The sequence below is a fragment of the Balaenoptera musculus genome, chromosome 3 (assembly GCF_009873245.2).
Source record: "Balaenoptera musculus isolate JJ_BM4_2016_0621 chromosome 3, mBalMus1.pri.v3, whole genome shotgun sequence".
Taxonomy (NCBI): domain Eukaryota; kingdom Metazoa; phylum Chordata; class Mammalia; order Artiodactyla; family Balaenopteridae; genus Balaenoptera; species Balaenoptera musculus.
Window position 1 is genome coordinate 115164968 of NC_045787.1, and position 20976 is coordinate 115185943.

The following is a 20976-nucleotide window of genomic DNA, read 5'->3' on the forward strand; positions in this document are numbered from 1 at the left end:
CCATGCCTCAACCTCCTTCTCCCTTACACAGGAAACAGCAAGCAAAAAAACTTGGTAATTCAAGGCAAAAAACAGAAAAATAGAGACTACGAATTGCCCAAAAGCAAATAATCTAAACTGATTATTAAAAAATAAGGCAACTCTTACCATTAGAGAACTTTTGAAAGCCTGTTTTAATATAGACTAACAAGAGGAAAAGTTGGGCTGAATTAAAGACTTCAAAATGCAATTTTATTGCTCACCAAGGAAGTATTACTGCAAAGCAGAAGGCTTAACAGGCCTGTTTTAATGAATAGATGATTCATCTGTAATCAGTGCATTAACTGTTGGGATTCAAATGGGTACTCTTAAAGTACTGGGAAAAATGGTTTCATTTTTAAAGCAGGTTAAGCATTCCCCTACAGCCTTTTTTAAAGTATCAATTTGCTTTGCAAACTATTTCTTTCCAAAGACCGTAGAAGTAAACATCCATAAAACCCTGACAGATTTATCACAAATTCTAAGCTATTAAATTTCAAAAAATTTAAAGCCATGTGTATTTGGGTAAGAAACAACACATTGTCATTACTCTCAGTATTACAGGGTCAATGCTGTCAGTCTCCCAGTCCCTAGGGTTGACACTATACCTTTTGCCTTTTTTCAACCCTTTCAAATTATTTCGAAGCTTGTCCTCATCTTGGAGTTTCACTTCTCTTGCCCCAGTCTGGAGATTCAGCCGCACATGGGATCCTGCAGGAACAGCATGACCTAAAAGCCAAGAAGAGAGGAGGCTTATGACGTATACAGTACCTGGAGGGACACTGCATGTGAAAAATTCCTTCAAGCGAAGTGCATAGCACAAGTTATCTTGGAAAGATGAGGTAAACCCCGAGCATAAAAGAGTAATGATGTAGCAAGAATTCAAGTTTTCTCAATTCTGGCAGGATCATAGCAAACTCCAAGTTACACCAACCACTGTGCCTCCATCAGAGAACCAAGGAGCCGGGGAAACACCACTCCAAGACAAGCTGTTCTGTTCCTGCCATCCCACTTCAGCAGGGAGTTTCTATATCTTTGCCTAAGAATTCAAAGGGAACTTGAGTACCTGAGTGTATGTGTATAATGATCCACTTCTAACCTCAAACCCATCCAAAATGCCTCAAGGATTTTTAAAAAAGGTTATGTTCAGAGTAGAATGGGGAAACTTATCTCTGGGGAGGCTCCCTGAATTGGGGGTTAAATGATGCAAAAAGTGAGACCCAGACTGGGAATAAAGGGAATCCCAAATAGATGGTGCCCTTCGTGCAAAGACTCAGACACAGAAACTGACAGGCCGCATTCAGGAGGCAGGGAGCAGAAGAGCTTGGGAAAAGTGGAAGGGCTGTGGAGGCTGCTGTCTTGATGTGCCATTGGAACCCCAGTTTGGGTAGGAGAATAAAGGTAATGGCTGAGGAAGTTGGTTCTGGAAAGAGATGAGGCCAAATACTGGCAAGAACAACAAGAAACTGGTAACTTCTATCCTATTCCTATGATCATGGGGCAAGAGGTAACTTCTTTTAGCATTAATTCCATCTCTAAGGGAGTTCCCTGGTGGTCCAGTGGTTAGGATTTGGTGATTTCCCTGCCGTGGCCCAGGTTCAATCCCCAGTCTGGGAATTGAGATTCTACAAGCCGCGTGGCACAGCCAAGGGGAAAAAAAAAAAAAATCCCATCTCCAAATGTATGAAAGGGAGAGATTATCTCACCTGGAGAGATCCAAAACCAACATAACAACAAGAGTATCTTCCCGGCTGAAGGCTAAGCAGGTCATCCTTGATTTTCCCTCTACTTTACACCCCATATACCCAATCTCCCAAATCTGGTGTTTCTCCTTCCATATGTCTTCTTTCTTCTTGAATGCATATCTTTCTCTCTGCCCTCCCCACCACTGCCCTTCTCTGAACCATAACCATCTCTCTTCTGGATACTGCCAAAGCCTTCTAACTGGCCTCTACTATCTCCTCTTACCTCCTAATCAAACTGTTCTTTACAATGAGTGATTTTTTTTTTTTTTTCAAAACACAAATCTGACTATGTTATTCCCCTGCCTTGAACCTTTTGATGGCTTCCTACTGTTCTTAAAGATGAAAATCTTCATGCTGGTCAATGAGGCCCTTTTTAGTATCTAGCTCCTTGCCTGCCTCTTCAAACTTGTCCACTCCTCATTCCCCATGTTCTAGGCCACACTGGCCTTCTTCCATTCCATGAAAGGAACCATGCTCCCTCCTACAACAGGGTCATTCCACCTGCTGTTCCCTTCGCCCAGAATGCTCCTTCCAACCCCAGCCTCCATCTCTTCATCCTTCCAATCCCAGCTAAGAGTCGCTTCCTCTCTGAGAGGCATCCTCTATTTCCCCAGACCAGATCTGGCTTCCCCCTAAAGGCTTTCACAAAACACCATGACCCTTTTTCTTTCTCTTTCTTTCTTTCTTTTTTTTTTTTTTTGACCACCCCATGCAGCTTGCAGGATCTTAGTTCCCCAACCAGGGACTGAACCCGGGTCCACGGCAGTGAAAAGTGAAAGCACCTAGTCCTAACCACTGGACCACCAGGGAACTCCCTGCCATGACCCTTTTTCTTAATAATACTTACCACAATCAATAGTTATATGTTAGTTTTTTATTTATCTGGCTAATATAAATGCTCAGGGTCTATCACATATCTTCAGGGTCTATCACATATGCAAGCATATAGTAAACCCTCAGTAATTATATATTAAGTGAAAAATCAAAAATGGAAGAGAGAAAATCCTGGCTTATCTAGAGGTGTGTGGAAATGCCAACAAGGATTTTCACTAGGACAAGTAGATTCATAATAATTCATAATAATTAGTAGTCATAGTTATTTTTAGTAGTAATTGTACTAATAACAGTAATAATAATAATAATAATATCTTGAATTTTCAGACTTTTGAAATTAGAAATAAAAAAGAGAAAAAGTACATGACTTTAAAAGTTTCAGAACACAACAGGTTAGACTGTGCTAAGCTGGCCAAGGAAAAGACTAGGATCTTATGTGAATCCATTTATTTTATTTGGGGAAAATTCCAAAATTACTCCCTTCACATAAACCACCACAGGGGGCAAGAGCAACCACAATAACATTAACTTAAAATACAGGTTACGCTCATTTAAAATACATGAAACCAGCCACGGCAGCAGTGGCAGAAGCAACAGAAAACACAGTATTTCAAATATTTCCACTCCACTGGGAAAAAGGCCAAGTTAGAGAGTGTGATCTGACCTGCTTCCTTCTAGGGCCTCTCTGAAGGGACCAGAACACTGGAGAAGAACAGAACAGAGGCAAAAAGTCACCAGATACATGCAGGGATTGGGAGGTAGAGGGGAAGGGGACAAGCAGAAAATAAGACAGGAATCCAGAAAGGCAAATAGGCCTACAAAGCCTGCGGTGTCTATCTCCCTAACCCTGGCTCCCTGAGGGGGAAAAAAGTAGGTGGTAGACTGCATCACTGTCACCAGTTCTGTTCCATCCACCCCCTTTACCATGTGACCTCACAGTCCCTCCTACTAGTAGTAGAGTGTACTTTCCCAACCTTTGACTTTGGACTTGGCCTGTGACGTGCTTTGGCCAGCAGGATGTTAGCAAATGTGCCACAGAGGTTTGAAATGTGCTTGTGTGTTTGGCTTGTCTCTTGGAATTGTGTTATCACTGTGAGAAGAACATGCTCTACTAGCATTCTGATCCAAGAAGGATGAGAGACCCATGGAGCAGATCTGGACCCAAAGTGCAGATTGGAGATGAACCCAGCTGAGCCCAACCACGGTCAGCCAAGTCTAGCCTATCTGCAGACATGTGAACAAGAATAAATGACTGGATACCTTTTTTAACTTTTTACTTTGAACTACCTTTAAACGTACACTTGCAAAAATAGTATAGAGAGTTTCCATATATCACTTACACAGCTTTTCCCAATGTTAATATCTTATATAGCCATAGACAGTTACTGGGAAATTAATACCAGTAACCAAACTAAAGATCCTTTTCAAACCTTACCAGTGTTTCCACTAAGGTCCTTTTTTGTTCCAGGATCCCATATGGCCTTCGGTTGTTATTTCTCCCTAGTTTCCTGCACTCTACAACCGTTCCTCAGTCTTCCCTTGTCTTTCATGACCCTGATACCCTCAAGAAATAAATACATATCAGTTATTCAGGAATGTCTGGTTCTTGTCATGATTAAACTCAAATCATGCCACCTTGACAGAAGAACAACAGAAATTATGTCATGCTCTTCTCAGTGCATCATATCAAAAGGTTCGTGATGTCAACATGTCTTATACTGGTGATATTGGTCTTGATCAACTAACAAAAGTAATCTATACTGAGCTTTTCCACTGTGGTAAACAAAAATCATGGCAAACTACCAAACTGTAGAAAACAGTCTGGCGGTTTCTCAAAATGTTAGACAAAGAGCTACCATATGAACCCAGCAATTCTTCACCTAGGTGTATTCACGAGAGAACTAAAAACATATGTTCACACAAAAACTTGTACATGAATGTTCACTGTAGCATTATTTATAATAGCCAAAATGTGGCAACAACCCAAATGTCCATCAACTCTGAGAAATGAACAAACAAAATGTTGTCTATCCATTCAGCAGAATACTATTCAGCCACTAAAAGGAATGAAATACTTCAAATCATTAAACTGTATCTCAATAAAACTGGAATAAATAAATAAATAAAATACACAGTAACTGGGCTTCCCTGGTGGCGCAGTGGTTGAGAATCTGCCTGCTAATGCAGGGGACACGGGTTCGAGCCCTGGTCTGGGAAGATCCCACATGCCGCGGAGTGGCTGGGCCCGTGGGCCACAACTGCTGAGCCTGCGCGTCTGGAGCCTGTGCCCCGCAACGGGAGGGGCCGCGATAGTGAAAGGCCCGCGCACCGCGATGAAGAGCGGTCCCCGCACCGCGATGAAGAGTGGCCCCCGCTTGCCGCAACTGGAGAAAGCCCTCGCACGAACCGAGGACCCAACACAGCCAAAAATAAATAAATAAATAAATAAAGTAGCTATAAAAAAAAAAACGCAGCTTTCTTTAAAAAAAAAAAAAATACACAGTAACTTAAAAAAAGGAATGAAACACTGATATATACTATAACACGGACGAACTTTGAATGCATTAAACTAACTGAAAGAAGACAGATACAAAAAGTCACATATTATATGATTCCTTTCATATGAAATGTCCTGAATAGGCAAATCAACAGACATAGTAAATTAATGGTTGTCAGGGGCTAGGGGAAGGGAGGAATGGGGAATGACCACTAATAAGCATTGTTTCTTTTTGGGGTGATGAAAATGTGGTGATGGTTACACAATTCTGTGTGTATACTAAAAATCCCTGAATTGTTTAAAAAAAAAAAATCATGGGGGAAATATTCTGAGATTATACAAATCCTCTTTTTCCTCAAACCTTTGCACACCATTAGAGGGATCCGTTTGCGACAATTACCACTGTGGAGATGGTCTAATAGCAATTTTCTACTCCCCTCCTTCCTTACACATTTATTAATTGAAATTTCACTACAAGGAAAAACTGTTGCTCCTCCATCTACTTAATTATTTACTTTTCTTATCTCATTTTTTTTAATCAGTCATCAATTTTATACACATCAGTGTATACATGTCAATCCCAATCGCCCAATTCAGCAAATTATTTACTTTATCAATATGTTCTCATGGATATTTTATTCTATGAGTTATAATCCAATATTATCATTATTTTGTTGCTCAAATTATTTCAGCTTTGGCAACTAGGAGCTCCTTCAGGTTAGCTCTTGTGTTCCTTTGGTGAGTCCCTTTCCCCCATCATTTTCTTTTTTCAAGTACTTCCTTACTTTCTGGATCCATAAGATGCTCCAAGTTTATCTTGCATTTTCCTTTTCCCAGCCCTGGAATCAACCATTTTTCAAGGAGTCCTAGTTTTTTATTGAAGAACAGTGTTTAGAAACCATGATCTGCATGATAGGTGTGGTCATTACTACTAGGTTGTCATTGCTTCTGGGCTCTCTCTGGGTCAGAGATAAGAAATTTATATGTGTGTATACATATACATATATACATCTGTATTTCTACATCTATTTGTCTGTGGACATCTTAAAAACTACAAGTTTATACTGATACCTCAGATTCCAATCAGTCCCACAGGGTTCATCTCCCCCATTTCCTTATTTGCAACTTCTTTCTCCAATAGTGAGAAAACTGGTTCTTTTTACCTGCAATATTATATTTATTGTTCAATACTAGTACACATAAAAAGTAGTTTCAAAATTGCTAACCCATACCCCTGTGAGAAACACATTTGACAAACTACATTACAGCATTTATATACAGCTCCTTTGTCTTTAATTTTACAGTATCTAGTCAAAGTATCATTTCACAAGGTCACTTAGGTTAGTTCCATTCTTCCCTACCCCCATCAGTATGATTATGTTATCAATTTGGTTCATTTGTTAGCATCTGTGTTCCACTTTGTTGTTTCCTTTCCTCCACATCCTGGTTGGTTCAATTTTTTATTTGGGGGCATCTGAAGGGTACGTGAACTATTGCTACGGTTCTAAGAGTCAAAGCTATACAAAGAGAAATTACTGTTGTTTTAAAGCTGAGTTTTGAGTGGTTTGTTTATTGTGGCAATTCATTCCAGTGGTCCCGGAACAAGGAATTTAAAAGTGTCCAATATAAAAAAGAGTTCTTTTTTTCTGAAATTACATCATTTCTATCTTTTTAGTGTTAAAATGTCCTTTTATAAAATGAGATAACGATGATGGTGGATGACAGTGGGTTGTTTCTATGTTAAGGCCCTTAACTCAGCAAAGTAAAGAAATTGGCCTTTGGCTCCCCGAACTTTCTTTTAAAGTTTTCTGGTCCATGAAACACCATAGTCTAGAAACCACCCATCTATTCTACCAACATTCCCTAGGACGTTTGAGAATTATTCCCATGGTACACTTTAAATGACTGAATTTTATGGTATATAAATTTTATCTCAATAAAGTTGTTTTAAAAATTCATTTCTTTGGATAAAGCAGTACTTCTCCTTTTGAATCCTGGGACAGCAATTAGGCTATCAGATATAGTACAAGGTGACAGCAAGTATTCCTAGGGGCCAAGAAAAACCTAAGTTCAGAGCCTAAACACAAACCCAGAAGGATAGTTCTGGGTAGGGTAGAAAGAAGAAAATGAGCCTAGAAAGCCTGAGGCCATCAAACACCTAGGCAAGAGGAATACTGGTAGAAGGGCAGGTAAGAAATATTGATCCAAGATGCAGAAGCCAATTCAAATGCTCATGGGAGGCAGGCAAATAAGAGAGATGAGGAAGGCCATCTGTAAGACAACAGGGAGTGGTGAGGGCTGAGAAAAAAATGCCCCCTCTGAAAGCATTCAAATTTTAAAATACAAAAGCTAAACAAAACATATCTATATATGGAATTCAGCCCACAGCCAATTTGTGACTACTGGAAAAGATGTTTCACCTACTGACAAATCTTGCCTGACCCAGTATTTGTCCCAACTCACCCAAGTGCCCAGTGATTAGAAACTTAGCCCTCCTGGGCTCAGAGTGGCAGCGTCCTCCTTGGGTAGTGCCCACAATGAGCCTGCTGTGCAGTCTGACTGCCCTGCTTCAGTGGAGACAGGGCCAATTGAGATGGATGCCACAGTGCCCTGGTTTCTGCGTTGGCATCAGATGCCTCGGGAGTTATATGTCTTTGGGAGGTGTCTCTGTAGGCTTTTGCCTCGAAACCTCCCCCTCCAGGGACTTCTAGGCTCTTTCAAGTCAAACCTGGACACAATGGCAGAAAATCAAGGGCTGCCGCGGCACAGCCTGCCCAGTTGAGAGCTGGCCATGCGACCATGAGCACTGGAACTCTGCTACCCACTCAGCTCTTTCTTTGAGGGCCAGGTAAATTCCTTTTTATTTTTTAATCTTCATGCCCTTATGTGTCCAACGACAAGAATCTATCGTGTCTGCTTTCACTAATGTGTTAGATTGTCGTGAAGAATAAATGAGAAAACACTGTGTCAGTGCTCAGAAGAAGTTAAAAGTGCTTCAGGAAACACAGCCCCAAAAAGGTTAAATGTCAACCAGAATGAAACAAAGACATTTTATTTATCAAGTCCTGTAGGTATGTGTTAACAAGAGTAAAAATTCCCAATTATGCCGAGTTTCTAAAGGGCAGGGGCCAATTACTTGTGCCCACAGCTCAGGCTCAACTCCAGGCACACAGCAGGCCACCAGAAAGGTCAGCTTGAATGCCAGCCCCCTGGCCCCCACTTCCAAGACCAGAAAGAATAGGAGGAATATGGGACAGGAAGCAATGCCACTCACCTCCAAGCTCCTAACCAGGGCTGGTCAGAGCTGAGACTTTAGTCTCAGCCAAGCGCAGTTGCCATGGCTACCACAGCCCTATCCTCCTGCTTTTTTATTCAAAAACCCCAAACAAGTCCTGGCAAGATCCCTGCCTCACACAAATGAGCATCTATCTTGTCTCCAAGGCAGGACTTGAACTGAACCAGTAACAAAAAAATGTGCACAAACCTCTCTAGGGTGCTGAACCCTGAACCAATGTTTAATGTTTTTTGAAGGGAAACACAAATGGAGATCTTTTTTGTAAGCAGCAAAACACAGAGTGAACCAGTCTGTATTGTCATTACATTTATGCATTTTCTAAAAGGACTAAACAATGGCAAAATGAGAAAAAATAAAAATATTCTCCAAACTGATTTTTTACTCTGCTGCATAATCTACAGTCTGGGCAGGGCCTTAGAAGAGTTCTCTGGCATGGCTTCCAAGCAAGGGTGGAAATCCATCACCTGCATTAAAGCCCTTCAGATCAAGAGACTCCACAGTCTTCCTCTGGGAACAGCTATCCTGATAGCTCCCACCACATTCCAGAACTACCCTCCAAAATTTTATCTGCTGTGACCTAACCAATGTCTCCTTTCCAGTTCTCAAGGAGGACAGACGACAGCTGGGCACCAACCTCTGTACACAGAATTCACAACAGCAGTGCTCTTCAAGTGCAAGGACTAGCAATGCTACTTGGAAGATTCCCTCTGTTACAGTTGGAGAGGTACTCTGAACAGCCATCAGGACAAAGGCTCAAAGTAACCATATCCAGGACACGGTGAGCCTCTTTCCACAACTGGCTAGTCAACAAGCATTTACTGAGGATTAGGTAAGAGCCTGCCTGCTGTATTCTAGGCATTCCTTCTACCACACCTTACTGTGTACCCACTGAAGAAAGCCACCTGCTGTGTTGGGCACTGGGAAAGATACCACATTAACAAAACCAATAGCTGTCACTGAGGAATATGAAGTAAACGAGGAAGAGGGGTAACAATATTTAGAGTCCCAAGTCCAGAGAACAGCTTTCAGGCAAGCAAAGAAGTGGGCATAATCAGGGGACAATGAGTAACTCCATTGGAAACTCAGCATATAACAGAAAGAGAAGGAGCAAAGAGGCTAGTTAGAAAGCTATTATACTTGACCTAATCAGATATAATCAAGCCTGAATGAGGGGAATGGGTAGGGAATGGGAAGAGTGAGACGGAGTAAGGGACGACAGTATTTTGACCAGAAAAACTTAGGAATTCTATCTGACAGGGGTCAGTCCTCCTTCCCTCAAAAGCACCAGACCTTTAAGCATGTGCAGTGACTCCTCGCACCAGCCCAGGAGACCTGTCAGAGCCCCACAGTTTAGTAAATCCACGGGTAAAGGAGAACAGGGGAGAAGGGACAGAGGGGGTACTTTCACCCAGAGACTCAGGATGGGTATCCCACACCTGTTTCCTAGCCCACTGATTGCCTCTGTTCCCCTTTTATCTCTACCCTCAATGTGTTCCATGTTCCTCTTTAGCTCAGAAGAAGACCCAGTGAGACTAACAGATATAGCACAGCCCCTTAATCAGAGCACTTGAGCTTTTACATCCATGCTGGGAACTGGTTTTCAATAACCCTATTGATTGCTATAGGCTACTAGTTCCTGCCATTTCTTTTTTTAGAGATATAGTCCCCACCCACACCCTACTCTCTCAACCCTACAAAATGTTGACTATATTCAGATTTCAATCCATTTTCAATTGTGCATACATGTATCTGTTGGGGATGAGGAGACGGGGGAAAGACGTGAGAAAACTAGAGGGATTTCCCTGGTGGTCCAGTAGTTAAGAATCCATCTTCCAATGCAGGGGACGTGGGTTCGATCCCTGCTCAGGGAACTAAGATCCCACATGTCACGGGGCAACTAAGCCCGTGCGCCACAACGAGAGATCCTGTGTGCCGCAACCACAGAGCCCACGCACTCTGGAGGCCACACGCCACAACTACAGAACCCACACGCTCTGGAGCCCGCGTGCCACAACTAGAGAGAAGCCCATGCACCACAACTACGGAGCCCGTGCACCGCAACAAAGAGCCTGCGTGCCACAACAAAGACCTGACGCAGCCATAAGTAAATAAACGAATGAATGAATGAATGAAAAGAAAATTAGAAGAGGAAAGGAATCATTAAGAGACCAAAGGCCAGGCAGTTCTTCCAGCTCTCTAATCCCACTTAGGAATTATTGAGTCAAATAAAACCACATTTTGAAAAGTCTCACTACAATTGAAGTTAACCATAAGATACTGGCAATGAGTTTCACTTAATAATGAGGAGGGGAAAAACAGCAATTGGGAGTGAAGGAGTTAAATGTGCCCCTTTCCCAGGGGTCAGGGACCTTAGTTCCACTACAGCTCATTTTCTGGAGAAGACTCGGGGATTCCAGAGTGCCTGCATTTCCCACCCAGGCACAATTTCATTAGCAGCTCATTAGCAAGAGTGGCAACCATTTCTGACTCTTGTTTTTCATAATGTTTATTGGTTAATTGACACTTTGAACACAAGTTGACTGAGAACCAAATGAAAGTGCTAAAACCATTCATTAGTCAAATTTAAAACACAAAGATTGTATTCTAAACAAACCCTTTGTTCTCATTTATTTTCCTCAAACAGAAGTCATAATTTAATAAGAGGGCTAAGAAAGCAAAGTGCCAAGATATTGTGCCATAATTTTTTTATAAATTTATTTATTTTATTATTTTTTTTAATTTTTGGCTGTGTTGGGTCTTTGTTTCTGTGCGAGGGCTTTCTCTAGTTGCGGCGAGCGGGGGCCACTCTTCATTGCGGTGTGCGGGCCTCTCACTGTCGTGGCCTCTCTTGTTGCGGAGCACAGGCTCCAGACGCGCAGGCTCAGTAGCTGTGGTTCACAGGCCCAGTTGCTCCGCGGCATGTGGGATCTTCCCAGACCAGGGCTCGAACCCGTGTCCCCTGCATTGGCAGGCAGATTCTCAACCACTGCACCACCAGGGAAGCCCGTGCCGTAATTTTTAATCCTTTTTTTCCTACCACATCAGTCCCCAGGGTTCCTGACATCATAATTGGCTGTTTGTTCTCTTTTACAGCACCTGTTACCTCCACAGCCAAACGTAGTTCTGTGAATTATTTCAAAACAGTACCAGCTACTCCTGACCTCTGCAATTTCCCCAGTACCTGATTCAAAAGCCCCTCAGTTTGGATGCTCCCTGCAGTGGAAAGAGAGGAAATCCATAAGTATGAGGGGAGCAAAATTCCTAGGGCCAAATTTCTCTCTAGATAAGTTCTAAAGGATGGGACTCAACTCCCTTCCTTTTTGAGGGAGAGGGGCAGAATACAAACCAGAAGGGGAAAAGATGCAAATGGAGCAATAGATACAGTGTAGAGAAGGCAGTCAAGGAAACAACTGGTCCCAAGTCCTTGCCCCTGCATTGTGAGAGGGCCTCCCTTAAATGTAGGCAACATGGACAACAAAATGAGGTTAGTTACCTGAGCCTTCTTTCAGCTATCAAAATGTAATGACAATCCCAACTTGTTGTCTCTTAAAGTTTTGGATCATGAGTATTAAGAGACCTACTAAGCAGTGCTGTGCTTTGCTTTCTTCACCTGCACTGCTAGTCTCACCAGAAGGAGCTACAGCCTCTAGCACTTGGGTGACCTGGGCAGTTATCCAGTCCAGTGGTAGAGGGCACAGGCTAAGGAAGACCCAGGTTCCAGGTCCAGTTCTACCACTTAATAGCTTTGAGACCTTGGGAAAATAAGCTCTGTGGCCCATGTACAGAACAGGGCTTAGAGTACTCACTTCATAGAGTTCACAGAGTTCACTGTGAGGAATAAGAGATAACGCAAGTGGGATGCTTAGGGTTCATCCAGAGTACTCTCAACAATGGTGTTTGCTGGACTCTTGTCTCTCTCTGACTTGTTCAGTCTTCCCAGCTATGGGACAGGGACCATTACAGATGGTTAGACTGAGTGTTAACAAGCTCTCAGTATGTACTTAATTGAGTTCTGTAGAGGATAAGTGAGTACATGATTTTTGTAGAATTTTCATGTCAGACTGCCTCATTAAGGCTGCATGAAGTTCAATACAATGAAGCCTACAGGGCATCCAAATTGAGAGGGCAGCCAGTTAAACCAGGCTTCTACCACACTGAAAAGATGCACTACAGCCTTCCTTGGCTGGGGCCAGCAGTAGGCCAACCAAACCCATTTAAGATGGAGCGGTCCTACCTATCCTATTCCCCAAGTCAGAACAGAAATCAGAGGCCATAACCAGCAGCATGACTTAAGCAAACGCGGGGAGGATTTAAATGAGAACAACTGCCAAGCCAGCAACAAGGGAAAAGTTTCAGGTTTCCCGATAAACTTAATTCAAACACAGGCTCAAGCCAATTTTGTAACAATGCACCATAAGGCTTATAAAAGCAGATGCCCTGCTCTGGCTTCATGTTCCTAGGGGGACAGTGCTTGCAGGTGCCCACCCAAGCATGGGTGAGAGCCCTGGATATTCCAGGCCACTGGGCACAAGGTTGGTGCTTCAGCAAACCTGCTAATATGTACACTTCTGACAAGCAGCCTGCTTCATACTTCCAACCCGTCGTCACAACAGCTGATGCTGCCCCCAGCTGTGCCTCCCCACAATGCTCCCAATCCTAAGCACTTAATGTTAACTCTGCAACTGTCACTTGATTATATACACTCTACCTGCTATACACTCTGAAGTCCCCTACAAGTACACAGGCAGTGCCTGCAAGTTCTGGCCTTGGTGCTTACTACCATTCATGAGTGGATTCACTCCCTGCTGAGTGCTTCTGGTCTGGATCCCTTTTGATAGAAATCACCTCACAAAAAGCCATTGCCAAGACACCCTCTTTCCACCTGCCATTTCAAATTTATGAGAGAAGGCAAACCCTTCAGAATTCCACGGACACCAGCATCGTGAGCTAGAAGGAACCTTAGGAGATCGTGAGACCTAATCTCCACTGGAAAGATACATGATCCCTCCTTGTGCCATGCCTCCTGCCATTGCAGCCTGGCGAAGCATCCCCAAGGACAATTCTGTTGGCACTCTCCTTAAAACCTTCAGTGGTTTCTTTGCTACCCTCCCAAGTACCAATACTCCTGCTGGTGTTCAGATCCACCTAATACAGCAAAGTCCCTGCCTAATAGTCTCTGCCTTATCTCCCCTCATCCACAAATACCCCATCCTCTGGCCAAACTCACCCACGCTTTCTTTGGTCCTTGATACTGCCTCTTTACTTGCTTTTACTCTGTCAAGTTAAAATCCATTTTTTAACGGCCTAACTCAAACAATTCTATGCAGCTTTATACATTGTCTTCCCTTCCTTTCAACCTTGAGTGTCTTGCTTATTCCTCTCAAATGGCACTTCCTCTATTCATTTTTTCTTACTCAATTGGGTTCTTTGATACTCATTCAACAGATATTTACTAACCACCTACAGTATGCCAGGTTTTAGGGAAATCAAGGATGAGACATGGCCTCTCTACACTTAAGGAAATCTCTGATCTGGTGAGGGAAGCAAATCCATAGAAATATGATACTTGTCAAATTTTCCCCAGTAGGTTAAATTCTCCTTGAAGTCAGGACATCTTTATATTCCTACAGTGCTAAACAGAGTGTCTGGTAGTAAATGTCCACTGTGTGTATGTTCCAAAACAAAGGTAAGTTAGCTTTATGGGAAGAAAAGCAAATAATTTCCTCTTTCTGAAATGTGGGGCAAAGGGATGTATTGCTGCAAAGACAGTCTTTAACATGGGATCATGGGAAAATAAAACCTAATTTAATAAATACAATACATATTTTAAAATGTGTTTTAATTCCACAGTATCATTCCTCAACCCACAAGTTAAATGAGATAGAGGTACAAAAACTAAGAATTGCACAAAGAGGGACTTCCCTGGCATTCCAGTGGTTAAGACTCCACGCTTCCACTGCAGGGGCACAGGTTCCATCCCTGGTCGGGGAACCAAGATCCCGCATGCCGCGCAGTGTGGCCAAAAAAAAAAAAAAAGAATTACAGAAACAGAGAGCAAGAGATCAAAACAGAATGAGAGACCTACACTGTTGGTGGGACTATAATCTGGTACAGCCACTATGTAAAACAGTATGGAGGTTCCTCAAAAAACTAAAAATATAGTTGCCATATGATCCAGCAGTCCCACTCCTGGGCATATACCCAGACAAAACTATAATTCAAAAAGATACATGCACCCTTATGTTCATAGCAGCACTATTCACAGCAGCCAAGATATGGAAGCAACCTATATGTCCATCAACAGATGAATGGATAAAGAAGATTTGGTATACACACACACACACACACACACACACACACACACACACACACACTGGAATACTACTCAGCCATAAAAAAGAATGAAATAATGCCATGTGCAACAACATGGATGAAACTAGAGATCATCATACTAAGTGAAGTAAGTCAAAAAGAGAATGACAAATACCATATGATATCACTTATATGTGGAATCTAAAATATGATACAAATGAACTTATGTACAAAACAGAAACAGACTCACAGACATAGAGAACAGACTTGTAGTTGCCAAGGGAGAGGGAGTTTGGGGTTAGCAGATGCAAACTATTGTATATAAAATGAATAAACAGCAAGAACCTACTGTATGGCACAGGGAACTATATTCAATATCCTGTGATAAACCATAATGGAAAAGAATATGAAAAAGAATGTACACATATGTATAACTGAATCACTTTGCTGTACAGCAGAAATTAACACATTGTAAAGCAACTATACTTCAATTAAAAAAATTTTTTAAAGAAAAAAAAATGAATGAGTAACCAACAACAATTAAAAAAAAATAGAATGAGAGAGAAGCATGGTTGAGCTCTTAACTGTTAGTAAACCACACACATCAGACTTCACTGTGGACTTCAGAGTATTATCACCTCTGATTACAGGCTTTGGTGGACGAACTATTGGTCGTAGCTCTACAACTGCTCTTTATCCTTAAACTTTCAAGTATTCCCAAGTCCACCAAACAGAAGCAAAAGAGATCTGGTGGCTAGGAAGGCAACAAGAACTGTGTCACCTGAGAACAGTTGGTGAAGACTCTAAAATTGTATGTGAAATATTTAAGTATACAATTACATTTTTCTGAGAAGGTTTATAGCTTTTACCAGTTTCTTAAAGAGGTCTGTAAATCACTCTCCCAACACACATATAAACATGCATACCTTGGAGAGCCTGTAGGCCAATACTGGGAAGGCTACACAGCAACAGGCATTCTAATACACTGTAGGTAAAGATACAAATCAGTGCAATGTTTTTGGTCATCTGGTAATACCTATTAAAACTGTAAATGTTCATTTCATTTGACCCAGCAGATTCCACTTGTAGGAATGTATCCAACAGAGACATTCACCTAAGTACACAACTGATATATTGATAGAATGTTCATAACAGCATTTTAATAATTGCAAACGAGAAACAATACAAAATGTCCATCAGTAAGGGATTTACTACACAATGCACTTTATGCCTTCAATGGAACACAATAGTCTCCAATAAGGAGGAGGGAGAATTATACTGACATAAAAAGATGACTAAAACTAAACAAAAAGAACAAGCTACAAATACATGATTTCATCTTTCTTTTTAAAGAACATATATGTTAACGTGGCAGCAATACAGTTTTTAATCTATCCAAATCCTCACATTAAAACAGTGACTAGATAGCAAAACCAACCCTATAAGCAACATTTGTATCAAAACAAAGTGAAAAGACGCCTACAAATCCCCAAACAGAAGCGAAGCAGGTGAAGACAAATCACCAAATCTGCATGGTATCAGTCTCTGTATGGGAGGACACAGGAAGCAATGGCGTGTCTGACAAACTTGAAAAAGGAAAACCCCAAAGCAGTCAATAGGTATTCACACACACACACACACACGCACACACACACACACACACACACAAAATAGGCCAGTGGGAGAAGAGCAGTTGAACCTAGGAGGGATTTTTCCAAGTCTAATAGTAGGCAAGTACAAGAAACCTGGTGGTAAATTCTCAAGGGGCTAGAGCAATCAAGCCCCACTGAACTCTCAAATTTAATCAACCAGTGCTCCCTATTAGGACAGGGAGACACTGAGAAGACACTTCTAGAAGAGAAATCAAAAGCAGAACTGGAACAATAGCAATACAGGAAAGAGAAGATCCAGATAAAAGTGCTGGAAGAAAACAGAGCCAGGAATCCTCATAGAGCAAGCTGCCATGTTGAAAATAACAGAAAGGGGAGCACTGCGAATTTTTTTTTAAAAGATAATTAAAGCCATGCTTCTTTTCTAATTTTCTAAGAAATCTAATTTCACATAAAAATGACCTGAAAAAAGTAATGAGCTCAAATCCTATACAATAACATTATTATAAGAAAGAAAAACAGAATAAGGAGAGGAATAACATCCCTATGGATAATGAAAGCAAGCCAGAAAAACATGCCATGAACAGATCAGAACTGCAACTTCCTATTTCAAAATGAGCTAAACACATGTTTTTGATGATACAAGATATTCAAGAATAAAAATAAGATGAGGTACCAGAACTCAATGAAAGTTAGAAATAAAAGAATAATCACAACAAAAAATGCCTTAAAATAAGTAGAAGGTGAAAGGAGAAAAATTTGAAAAACCAAAAATGAAGGAAAAAAAGTAAAATTTATCAGAAACCGACAAATAAAGACAGACAAAAAAGATCCAACATTAAAGAAGAAAACCAAAAAAAGGAAAGAGAATACCAAAAACTATAATTCAAGAAAAATTTCCCCTAGGGCATTCCCTGGTGGTCCACCAGTTACGACTCCACGCTCCCAGTGCAGGGGACCCAGTTTGAGCCCTGGTCAGGGACCTAGATCCTACATGCTGCAACTAAGAGCCCGCATGCCACAAGTAACAGAAAAAAAAGATACCACATGCCGCAACTAAAAAGATTCCGTATGCCACAACTGAAGATCTCACGTGCCGCAACAAAGATTCTGCACATGGCAACTAAGACCCGGCACAGCCAAATAAATAAATAAGTAAATAAATACTTTCTATAAAAATACCCCTAAAATAAAAAAAGCAGTTTTAAAAACCTATGTATTGGGACTTCCCTGGTGGTGCAGTGGTTAAGAATCCGCCTGCCAACGCAGGCGACACGGGTTCAGGCCCTGGTCCGGGAAGATCCCACATGCCGTGAAGCAATTAAGCCCATGCGCCACAACTACTGAGCCTGCGCTCTAGAGCCCTCGAGCCACAACTACTGAGCCCGTGTGCCACAACTACTGAAGCCCGCACACCTAGAGCCCATGCTCTGCAACAAGAGAAGCCACTGCAATGGGAAGCCTGTGCATTGCAACAAAGAGTAGCCCCCACTCACCACAACTAGAGAAAGCCCGCATGCAACAACGAAGACCCAATGCAGCCAAAAAACAAAACAAAAAATTATGTATTGAAAGAACACACTGTGTACCTCAGAGAATATTGACCAGGAATGTCTAACAGAAAGATATATTTTAGCAAAATTACTGGATTTTAAAAGGGAAAAAAAAGATCATTTGGGCATCTAAGCGCAAATTAAGAAAATTAGAGTCTTATCAGTGTTTCTGACAGCAAAGCCTATTGCCAAAATAAGATAAATTAACATATTTAAGATACTCAGAGAAAAAAAATGTGAACCAAGAAGTTTATATCTACCAAAGTGACGTTTGGGTATAAAGACCACAAACTTATCAACACCCAAGAACTCAGAGAATATTGTTTCAATGAACCCTGCCTGAAGAATCTACTAGAAAGCCCATTTCAGACAACCAAAATAACTATAAAGAGACACTGTCATTAAGACTGATGTTAAGTATCAAATATATATAATTATTCGGAGAAATAAGACTAAATGAGTGTTAAAATGAAGAAGTATATAATGGCTATATGCTCTGACAATACAGACACAGTACAGCTGTTTACAAATAATGAGCAAACACATGCAAAGGAATGTTTTTAACTTTTTTCAGAAATCATATCAGGGTAGTAGTATTGCCATTCTGAAACTGTTATATGTATAATATGACACAGGACAAATGAGTAATTATTAGATATTCTAATTGTACACGCTACTATATCCCAGAACCAGAATTCTTAGTGTGAAAGAAAAGAGATATAGATGTAATATCAAAGAGGCTAAATAAAAATCCTGTACTCCTGAATATGAATATCTGCTTGAATACATGAAGTATATTGTCATATATATTAGCTCTTGTCAACTGAAAGACCTAGAAACAATGACCAATGCAGTAGCAATGAGCTACCCTAATGGCCAGATTACAGTCTTAAAACATCATTTCCAATTAAAAGAAACCAGAGCTTCTTAGAGCAATGGCTGATTCCAGTCCTAAGCAGGAAATAAACAACATTAGCCTAGACTATCCTGTCACACCAGATCTCAAAAATGCTACCAATAACTACAATGGTAACATCAAAAGCGCTTTGGTTCAAATGACCAAAGACAAGACGATTTCAGTTTCGGTAAAAATAGTAATTGCAATGGGTTGAAACTTACTAAACGTTCTTAAAGGAAAAAAACTTAACACCCTTCAGAGGAAGCCTGGGAAACAACTCATTATCTTGAAAACTGAGAAACCAGGAAAAAAATCAAGCATTTATCCTGTCTTTCCTTTATAAACCATACCACTGGATAACCAAATCGTGTATGAGGGGAAGTGCCTCTTTATAAAAGTTTTATGGCTAAAAGTAAAAAGGAAATGATAGGTTTGAATATCGCCATCTTGTAACCCCACAAAAGGAGAGGCACTCCCCAATACAAGAACTCAAACCTATTTATAGTATTGTCAAAAGGATGGAACCTGAGTCTGATTGAGCCTCTGGATCCAGCTGACAATTTGTAAGAAATATTGAGGTCTGAGGATCATGATGAACTGCATTATGAGTATGAAAGCAGCAAAATTCAATCCGGGAAACAGCCTGAGTTCTTCAACAGACAAATTGTAAAGATAAGGAATGGAAAAAGAAATAACCTGTGGATTCAAGGAAACTTAAAGGATATAACAATTTTTTTAATGGGAAACACTTTAGAGTCTAGGGTGTGCACCTGGGTAATATATTATTTTAAAATGCAAAGAAGCAATTACTGTAAAAGCCAGGATAACAGCTACATTTGTTGGGAAGGAGATGTTGCAGCTGGGATAGGACACAGGAGGGGCTTCTGAGGTGCTTGGTAAAGTTCTATTTCTTGACTTGGGTAGGATTTCACGAGTGTTCCCCTTGTAATTCATTAAGCTTTACATTTTTATTTAATTTTCTGTATCTAATTTTATAATACAAATTGTTTAAAAAGAATATATTATGTTTTCTCTGATGAAAAAATTGGACTTAGAAGGACTTCTACTTCCTATGATATATTACATCTTATGACTTTCTAATGGTGAGCATGTATTACTTTTAGTACTAGAAAATTAAATAAAGATTTATTTTAAGAAGAAAAAAGGAAGGGAACTGGAAAAAACAAACCAACCATTTGACATCTCTTACTATAGGTTGGCTTCATTTGGGCTCCCTTGAAATACACCGTTATAACTGGGATCTATCTATAAATTACATACCAGCAACACACACACACATTCTAAATTGAGAAATAATGACTCAAGAGTACCATATAATGGCCCTGAACCAAGATGGCGGAGTAGAAGGATGTGTTCTCACTCCCTCTTGCGAGACACCAGAATCACAACTAGCTGCTGGGCAATCATCAACAGGAAGACACTGGAACTCACCAAAAAGACAAAGACACCACATCCAAAGACAAAGGAGAAGCCACAATGAGATGGTAGGAGGGGCGCAATCACAGTAAAACCAAATCCCATAACTGCTGGGTGGGTGACTCACACACTGGAGAACACTTATACCACAGAAGTCCACCGACTGGAGTGAAGGTTCTGAGCCCCACATCAGGCTTCCCAACCTGGGGGTCCAGCAATGGGAGGAGGAATTCCTAGCGAATCAGACTTTGAAGCATAGTGGGATTTGATTGCAGGAATTCGACAGGACTGGGGGAAACAGAGACTCCACTCTTGGAGGGCACACACAAAGTAGTGTGCGCATTGGGACCCAGGGGAAGGAGCAGTGACCCCAAGGGAGACTGAACCAGACCTACCTGCTAGTGTTGGAGGGTCTCCTGAAGAGAGGCAGGGGTGGCTGCGGCTCACCGTGGGGACAAGGACACTGGCAGCAGAAGTTCTGGGGAGTACTCCTTGGCATGAGTCCTCCCAGAGTCTGCCATTAGCCCCACCAAAGAGCCCAGGTAGACTCCAGTGTTGGGTTGCCTCCGGCCAAACAACCAACAGAGAGGGAACCCAGCCCCACCCAGCAGCAGTCAAGTGCATTAAAGTTTTACTGAGCTCGGCCCACCAGAGAAACAGTCAGCTCTACCCACCACCAGTCCCTCCCACCAGGAAACTTGCACAAGCCTCTTAGATAGCCTCATCCACCAGAGGGCAGACAGCAGAAGCAAGAAGAACTACAATCCTGTTCCTGTG

At 41.4% G+C, this 20976-nt stretch overlaps 1 protein-coding gene across 7 annotated transcripts in view; it reads right to left on the minus strand.

Annotated features, from left to right (window-relative positions):
- The window catches only part of SIL1 (SIL1 nucleotide exchange factor), a 308254-nt gene that overhangs the window by 93867 nt on the left and 193411 nt on the right, over positions 1-20976 (minus strand). For all 7 annotated transcript variants that reach the window (XM_036846347.1, XM_036846353.1, XM_036846349.1 and 4 more), the window contains one exon: positions 627-747. In XM_036846347.1, coding sequence (XP_036702242.1) covers positions 627-747 — 121 coding nt within the window. The remainder of the gene's footprint in view (positions 1-626; positions 748-20976) is intronic.